Raw genomic sequence first — 9,366 nt, forward strand, 5'->3', positions numbered from 1 at the left:
GACAGCCTGGTGGGAGAACAGGATGGAAGCAAGGCCACTTCACAGGTCTTTCAAAGGTGCTTTTTCAAGCTTTGTGAATTTAAGTAGTGCACAACGGTTTCACTCAATGGTTGATATAGTGTCTAAGTCCTTCAACCTTATGATGGTAAATGATGCTGACTGCATGAAGTTAATTTGCACAAGTGTGAACTGAAGTCCTTTGGAGATCTCTATGGACAAGTGTTCTTTTCTTAAATTTCAGCATGAAGCTTTGTTTTATGCACTTTGGACTAATCACAAACATTTCAAACCTAAGAGAATGGATAAATAAGACAAACTCTGCTTGTCTGTGAAAATTTAGGTATTGATGCATCTTTATTGGAAAGGAATGGGAATGAGTAAGTACTGAAGTTACATTCATTCTTCAGCAGCAATACTCAGAAGGGTCTCCTAGCTCTCACATCCCACACTGAGTGTARTAGAATCATGACCTGATAATAAATTGGTCTGATTTCAGTAAAGGAACTAATTTGAGTTGTGGAGTTCCCCACTCACTTTGGACAGAGGGCTCTTGATTTTTCTGAATGTAATCTCTTATTTTAATGTTTTTTATGATTCTTCCACTCTTAAAAGGGCCCAACTTCATCTGATTTAAGATAATACATCATTTTTGATTTGCACTAGCTGAAAAGCAGATACGAACTATTCATATTTGCTTTGTTTATCCTCAAATTTTTCCTTTTGGGCTGGCACTAATCAATTAGTTTCTAGCACCACCACTGCTGCAAGGATGGTCAGCAGCAGTTCCTTAAACTATCCTCTCTGTGCTTACAGTGAAACAGCAGGTCATATGATGGAAGCTGCGTGGAGAGGCTGCCTGAGAGCATTGCCACTGAGTGAGGATTGCTAAATTTGTTCAAAGCCTCCTGCTAGAATCCAATCCATACATGAGGCTTACAGAGGTTTACATGAGTTCCAGCTTAAAATAATTGCAATAATCCCTTAGACTGACAACACTGAAYTGTTGTATTTCCTCCAACAATAACATTTAGCTCTAACGTGATATTCTGTTGGTTAGGGAAAAAAAAATCAAATGCCTTTTTGTGTTGTTGTGGTTGCATTACAGTTATTCTGTTGGAGGAGGAAGAAAGGAACGTCACCCGAACATACTGATGCTGGGTGCAAGCTGTAATCATTCCAGTTTGTGTGTAGGAGTTTGTTCTGCAGACACTGGGGGAGCTAATCTTATCCTAGTGCAAGTACAAAGTAACTCTGTTGGACTCACTGGAAAGTTAGTGGGAGAGAGTCAACCCCTTCCTACTGGCCAGGGCTAACCTTCTGTTTAATTTCTGTGAAAAGAATATGCTCAGAACATTAAATATCATTTATTTGCTTTTTCATTTGGGATTTACCATACAACTGGAGCAGAAAAATGGACAGAGAGTAAAATTATTTCTTAAGAGAATCATTTCAACACAATTTAACATGCTATGAAGAATAATATCAAGTTAGTACTAATTTGTTGGTATTTGAACTTTTCTTAAGTTTCTTAAGCTGCAGAAATGCAGGAAAGAGAATAGTAATTACATTCCATGAGGCCTATTCCTGGTCCAAAAATGCCCTTCATCCACATTGTGTGGACACACTAGATGCCCAGGATAGCTGTGAAGCCCTCTGGAGAGGGAAAGCCCAAGGAGTTTTCATGTCTTAAAATGGGCCCACACTTGTTTTTTGCACATAGCCTAAGCCAGGTGGCTGGTTATGCTGTGCGGTGGTCCTCTAAGCACATCTCCCCAACTTGGCTCTTCGTAGTGTGGTTATTTTGAACTCCCAATAAATGAACAGCCAGTAATGTCACAGGAAACCTTGACATCCTGGGACTCAGAGTTCAAGCCAGCTCCTGAACACAGACTACATGATATGCTGCTGGTATAACCCTGGAATGTGAATCTCCTTGCTTTACATGTGGTGTAACTCCTTATAACTTTCTAATACACTCTCATATGAGGGCAACACAAACTACTCATGCTATGCCATGCCGTTATGCTGATTCTATAGTATAAAAGTCAAAAATAAAACATCTYTCTGGAAAAGAGATCTACTGCAAAATCTTTGGGATTTAAAACAGGGGGAAGGTTGTGGAATTGAGCACTGAGAGCTTTTCAAAGCTAGACACAGGCCAAGGAAGCTCTGTTTCAGTATATACCAGACATTAGTACAGTCACTAGCATCAATAGCATCATGGAAGTACAAAGCTAAGCATAAAGACTGACTTTATGGATGATTCTATGAGATATTAAATGAATCCATTAAACTAGTTCCCTTTTTGCTAAGGCTAAGTATAGATTTAATCTCCCTGTCTGGACCACTGTCAGATGTAGTTGTCTACAGATGAGAGAGACCTATGCAGCATATGGTAGAGGAGGAGCTGTATTTGCCATGAGGGTACTTGATCAATCTTTTTTACTTTTTTTTACTCAGGAGTCCAGCTATCCAGCTGGCCACCATAATGCAAGTGCTCTCACATTGACACCGGGAAACTATGGCATCAAAAGGCACTGATACGATAGAGACCAGCTTACTGTCCTGAGGAAAACTACGCCGGCCTGTATRTCATTTGCCAAAATCTCCTCACCTCTGTCTAGCAGTCCCAATCTTTGTCACAGGAGGTTCAATTTTACTGCAAAATTGCTATCAGTACCTGCCTCCCAACATGTCATAGGTAAGTTAAAATGTTGAATTACAGCCTTTGAATCTTTATTCAGCTTATTGCTCACAAGTACTATAGGAAATAGCTGTACTGCAATAGAGTCACACTTCAATCTGTAGCATTTTAAGAGTGCTCTGCACTAGATTTGAAACACTATCAAATGTTATATGGCAGCTCATGCTGCTTAACGCTCCTAGTATCTTGACTGGGAATATTTTACTGAAAGGATTTGAATTTCAGCTATAATCAGCCCTCATTGTCACTGAGTCATGGTCAGATCATGTTAGGTGAGGTCCTGCTTCATTTTTGTTGCTCATTATTCAGCCCCTTAATTATAATAACTTAACAGAGATACTCCACAGCATCTCTCCCAGGCCTCTAGCTAAAGGATACGTTGGTCTAACGTGCCCCCACCCACACAAAGGAAGGAAGGCAGGGGATGGCAGCGAAGCCTSCTCCCACACTGTCCTCCCCCAGGCTGCGGCGAACGGCTCTCAGGGTGATCTTCTCTGTCTCCGGGCTCTGTGCATCTGCAGAGCCTCTGAGCATGTTGCCTCCACATCCAGATTTGTCACTGAAAGYAAGAGTCGCTTCTGATGCTGTGACTTTAACCAGACAAAATTTGTTCCAGCTCATGAGATTTCTGAGGGTATCAGCTTTGCAGATAAAAAGACAACAAAATGATAACTCTGTAAACATCCAGAGATTTTACTGGATCTCTGTGAGTGTGAGAATTCATGTTTTAATAAAGCCACACACCTCTGATAAAGGTGTTTGGTAGCTGGCTGGCCTGCTGAGACAGCCTGTTTTAAACTCATCAGCTTATGCTGAGTCAATGTCATATTGTTGTTACAGTGTTAACTGGAAAGGAAAGAAAAAAGAAAYCTCACTGTCTTTATTCACCATTTGTAACTTTTCTAATCTTTTGAATGACTAAAGTAACATCACTGGAATAGAGTTCTGTTACAAGATATATGTTAAGGTTTTGAAATAAGGTTTCTCAGCCATAGATTAACTGGGGTAGAGAACATGGCTTATATGATCTGATCAATGCTTAGCCTTTCCTTTATCATTTAGTTGGCTATTTTTCTGCACGATCCTGTGATTTAGTACAAGTAACATCCTCTGTGCCTATTCAAGCTTGAGCTRTATGTTTTAAGCTGGTTTTGCTCAGGCCTAGCTAGAGCTGTTTGCTGTCTACCAATGACATAAGGTCGCCACTTGCTCCTGTCTATTGGGAATTGCTGCCCACTCAGTATTTTGGCTGTCAGCTGGGCACCAAGGCGGCTGCCTCGGCGCTGCCTTGGTTCACAGAACAACCATAATTAGCAGAAGGAGTCTAATTGGATACATTCATCCTGGGTTCTGGCAATTATAATAGACATAATTGAGAKAAATACCTAGCAGAAAGGGAAAGAGAAGTTCCTAGTGTGCACTGTCCTGCTGCACAGCTGGAATCAGCTGTAGGAAGTGTGGGTGAAGGCAACCACCCTGAGCAGAGCMTGGGCACAGGGCTTCCTCTCAGCTTGCCACATGCAAGCGCCCACAGAGCTTGCTCCTGGCTAAAATGTGTATGATGGCAAAATGCRCCACAGGGAATAAAATCAGGAGCCAGTAAACCTCAGTGCCAGTGCTGGTAGCCCCRGCTGCGCTGCCCCGGGAGCCCCGGCACCATGCAAGCCGGCCGCCCGCACGCTGCTGCTGGTGAGAATCAATGCGCCCGGGTGCTGCGTGGGAAACCCTCCCCAAATCCTCGGGCAAATGCCCCAAGGGCTGTGCTCAGCCCTGCTCGGGGACACATTAGCCACCCAGCTTGTGGCAAGCCTGGGAGGAGAGTTGCCGGACAGCGGCACTGAGGGAACTGAAAAACAGAGCACATCGGCACTTTTGAAGAGTAATTGTAGGGATTTGCTGCCCTCTGGTAGGATTTCCTTACAACTCCAGTTCTCTGTGAATGGGAGAGTTGTGCACAGCCAGATAGACACAGCACAGGGGCTGTCTGCTGGCAGGCATGGGGAGTCTGCTTGGGGATCTGCCAGCCTAACTGCATTTCAGAGCTCCTTTGAGGAAAACAGAGCAGTGCAACAGGCAGCGAGCAGCTGGAGACCCCAGCTATAGCCTCCCTGCTCCTTCCTGGAAAAGCAAAAGGCTCTTGCTGATCCGAGGGAGAGGCTGGAGCAAGAGGCACTGTGGCTGGTGCTGGCACAAAGCCCCCTTCATTTGCTCCATCACTCCTGCGGTGACAGCACAGCAAGCCTGACTCGCTCAAGCTGGTCCTTGGGTATTTGCCCCCTTGCAAGAGCAAGCCCACCTTCCTCCAGCTTGGACTGTACATGCTTTTAGTGACAAAATTCATTTTGGYTTATAATTCTGAGAAGCCCTGAGTGGCTCTGCTGAGTTTAGTTTCTCAGCATGGTATAYTCTTTCTGAGAGACATTGAGAAAATTAAGCTAATTTTCATTAAACCCCCTTCCCAAAAGGCATGTTAATGCAAATTAGGTGTGCTACTCCCTTTGCCTTTTCATAGGGGTCAGGCATCTAATTTGCTGGCGGTGGTTTTGAAAATCTGGGACTACTCTTCACTAAATGCACAATATTGTAAGCCTCTAGGGGTGAGATTTCTACTGAYGAAATTTTGAGTTCTGCATGTCTAYACTGCAYATGCAATGGAGTGTCTTTGTAATCARTAGAAGAAACTAGCATATTTAGGACACATCAAACCAATTTAGTGTCTCAAACCRTCAGATGACTTGTATTATCTACAGATCATTAAAAATGCCTGGGGTCACTACCTTGGATGTTGACGGTTTTGCCACAGGTGCTCAAAATTAGGTCCTAAAATAGCAAAGAGATGGAGAGAGGGCGTCATAAAAATACAACAGGAAAATGGATCTCACCTAATTGATGTTCTTTTTTTGACATAAAGAAAGAATATCCTAGATACCCTGGAGGAATACAACTGTTATTCCCATTCACTTACGAACCAATCTGGCTGCYCAAATGAGACAAATGATCCTTACCTCCAGCAGCTGACAGTCCCAGGAGAGGGAAACAGCAGGGTAAGATTGAGGAAGAAGGAAAAGAAGTAGGACTCAGAAGAGTACAAATCCATGATACTCACCGATGGTTGTACTGTTACGTAGGATTTCCCTAGGGCTCTGAATGGGACAGGAGCTCGGGAATGGGTGTGGGTAACGCTGAGTAGGTAACTTCCATAGTGATGAGTGAGCAAAGTAAAGGAGGCTGAGATAGTGCTACTCGAATGGAGAGGGGGGTATTAGCATTGTACAAGGGGCATGTATTTATGATAGAGATGATGTATTATGTGGGCAAAGGATGGGCACTGGCAATGACACTATAGCTGTTTAACATATATACATGTATATATATAYACACACACACACATATATATATATACACACACACACACATGCACACACGCATGTGCATAGTACAGACATAGCAAACAGTGTAAGCTTTTAGTGGCTTGGTGCGTTACATTGGTGTAACTAATGATTCTGCTTGTACCAGTGGCCACAAGCAGTRGCATAAAGTCCACATTGCACAATGCAGTGCTGTGCAAAACACTATGAGTGCTAGTTCAATGTGATAATGCAGCCAGGCTAATAAATAGTTCAGAGCAGCCTTTCATAGATCTGGTTTATTGCTGTCAGGGGTCTGATCTTGTATCCCTTTATGGTGCTGCACAATGACAGTGAAATATATGTGCTTGTTTAGAGGCATTTGGAGCATCTCTAGCTGGCACGGTACTAGACAGGTCAGGCAGGTTCACAAAGCTATGAAGAKGGTGATAAAATCTAAGGTTTTATTTGACAGTTATCTCTGTTATTATTGAGAGATATGGGGGAATAAGGTAACCATTTCTTCATYGATTTTTTCAGCCACAGCAGCCACGGCTACTAAGACACCCTGGGGCCCACTGAAGTGATGGYAACATCCTCAGTGATTTCAGGAGGATTTGAATTGGCAAGACCAGCAGCTGCTGCTAATTTCTACAGTTACACTCCACAGACCTACACAGGTTTACTACAGCTGAGAAACTGCCCCCTCTGTTTGGATTAGGTTGTGGCCATGTTGTTTCTCTAGTGCTTCTGCAAGACAGTGATACCTTAGAAATGCTTGATACATTTTCATTTAGCTGCATGTGGAATAAGCAGTAATACCTCTTCTCTTATGCTCTACAGACAGTCTAGGTGATCCATCTACTGCAGTCTCTTACATCCTGAGAATACTGCCTGAAAATGGGTATTATTACGCATCATTCCCATGTTTCAACTCACAACATGGCTGTGCATAACATTCATCCAGACTTCTCTTACTCTGAAACCAGCCCAACCATCAGTTTTCCAGAGAAAGCCTTTTAGAGCTGCCTGGAATGCACCGACAGACCTGTGCTCCCTGAGACACAACGTAATACTGAACCTGAAAATGTTCCATACAATTGGAAGCCCATCAGCTAAAGCAAGAGGGCAGAATATGACCATATTTTATTTTAATAGTTTTGGCTATTATCCTTGGTACACATCACAGGAAATCCCTGCTAATKGCAGCCTACTCCAGAACTTCAGTTTGCAAACTCATCTGGAAAAAGCTGGCCATGACATAAACCATTACATCCCTGCTAAGGACTTCAGTGGATTAGCTGTCATAAACTGGCAGTACTGGAGGCCTCGGTGGGCTCACAACTGGGACATGAAAGATGTTTACAGAAGAAAGTCCAGGAAACTTATTTCTGAATTGCAAGGGAATATTTCAGCAAATGATGTTGAGCATTTAGCCATACTTTCCTTTGAAGAAAGTGCAAAAGCTTTTATGAAGGAAACAATTGCATTAGGAATGAAAAGCAGACCAAAGGGCCTGTGGGAATACTATTTATACCCCGACTGTCACAGTTACAATTTCCATGATCAGAACTACAGAGGTTCCTGCCCCAAAAGTTTAGAGGAACAATGAACTTTCCTGGCTCTGGAATAGCAGTGCAGCCCTGTATCCTTCCACTGGCATTAAGAAATCCCTTAGAAAAATCAAAACATTTTACACTTTTGTCAGTTTAGAGTGAATCCATAAGGAAATCCATAAGGATTTCCTCCGTGACGTCTCAAGATTATGCTTTGTCTGCATTTGTATACACTTGACTAGGTTTTAGAGATGAATCTTTATTATTTCTGTCTATGGTAARCTATTGCTGGAACAATGTGGGCTGCATTAATGCTTTAACCACTCTTGCAGATGGTGCTTTGGGATGGGAACACTCCTAATTGGGCCAGCTCTGCTGATTCATGTTAATTGTCCACATGCTTTAAAGAGCTCAATGTTCTGAAGGAAAATTMAGGTCTCAAATACGTAGATTTTTGCTTCAGTTCATCACTGTGCGGTGTTCAAACATACATTTGAAGGGATTAAAAGGATTTCAGCTGTTGGATTYAGTACACCGGAGATGGTTAATACATTAATCCTCCMTGATGTGTTTTCTTCTGCTCAGGTATGCTTTTACTAACTAATCCCCAGATAGCTTACCCTTTTATAGAAGGGAAACTGAGGCAGATATGTTGGCAACTTGTTTGGTGTCACATCAGAATGGGAAATTGAAATGAGGAATATGCTTTTCAAAAAACAGCTTATTTTTTCTATCACAACCCTGACTTAGTTCACCCCTGCAGAGAATGATTACCAATAGGTCTCAAATTCTGTATTTTATAGTTCAGAGAATGAGCTGTATTCACTTTATAAAGGCTGTATTCAGCCTTGCAGCTGAGGTACACAGTCCAAAGCCAGTGCCTTGTGCGGGGAGGAGTGTTAGTTCCCTCTCTTAGATCCTACTCCTTCCCCAGCATTGCTATCATTTTCTACACAATCTAGTAAGTGGCTGCATTTCCCTCCAGCTTGAAGGCATGTTCCTGTTCTTGGCTGAAGACCTGCCTTTGGGCCTATTTGTGCCTCKTGAAGCAATGCGCATGTTGGAAGTTGCAGAGGAGAAGGAAGTCGGAGAAGATCCCAGCACAAGCAACACCTTTACTTGATCTGAGTGGGGTTGGGGTAGATGAATGTACCCAAACATTTATATTTATTCTGTGGTCACACACTCATTAGATTATTAATTTACCTTGTGCGACAGGGGGCCACTCTGGAAACAATCCAGTTTACCTCCTGACAAAACACAGAGATTACAGAAAAGTTATCTGAATGCAATGGCCTCATGAGCGTTCTTAGGGCTTATTGCACCTCTGGCTGTCTATATCAATTTTTCTTAGGGCTTTAGGTCTGTGCTAGAGAGTTTTCTTTCCAAAACCTGACATCTTTCTTGACCTAACTCTGAATGGTGCACATCACTCAGAATGAAGACAGYTCTGATTCATTCAGAGGGTAGGACATTGCAAAGCTGTTGAGTAATTTGYGATGATAGCTCCTGGTCAGCATTGAAGGAGGTGTAGACATTTGTTTCAGTGGTTTTATCTAGCTTACCTTTTAGCTTTGTAAGAAGAGAGTAGATGTAAGATAGACATCTATCTAACAGCTGTCCTGTTAAGGACAGCTAGAGGCTGTGTGCATCTCTACTGTTTTATGCCCAAATGGTTTCCACCTCTTTCCCCTCTAGGCAATCAATTGCTGTACAATTTTTCTACTTTGATTCTTCATGTGATGTGGCCTGCAGTCAT

At 42.7% G+C, this 9,366-nt stretch overlaps 1 protein-coding gene across 1 annotated transcript; it reads left to right on the forward strand.

Annotated features, from left to right (window-relative positions):
- The first annotated feature begins 6,976 nt into the window (after positions 1–6,976).
- Positions 6,977–8,024, forward strand: HYAL4 (hyaluronidase 4). Its single transcript, XM_085306329.1, is given in 4 exon segments — positions 6,977–7,650; positions 7,652–7,725; positions 7,728–7,768; positions 7,771–8,024. Coding segments are annotated over 4 exon segments (987 nt in total). The 3' UTR covers positions 7,969–8,024.
- Positions 8,025–9,366: the final 1,342 nt, after the last annotated feature.

Source organism: Rhea americana, unplaced genomic scaffold, assembly GCF_003343005.1.
Source record: "Rhea americana isolate MKP2758 unplaced genomic scaffold, rheAme1 scaffold_238, whole genome shotgun sequence".
In the NCBI taxonomy this organism is placed as follows: Eukaryota; Metazoa; Chordata; class Aves; order Rheiformes; family Rheidae; genus Rhea; species Rhea americana.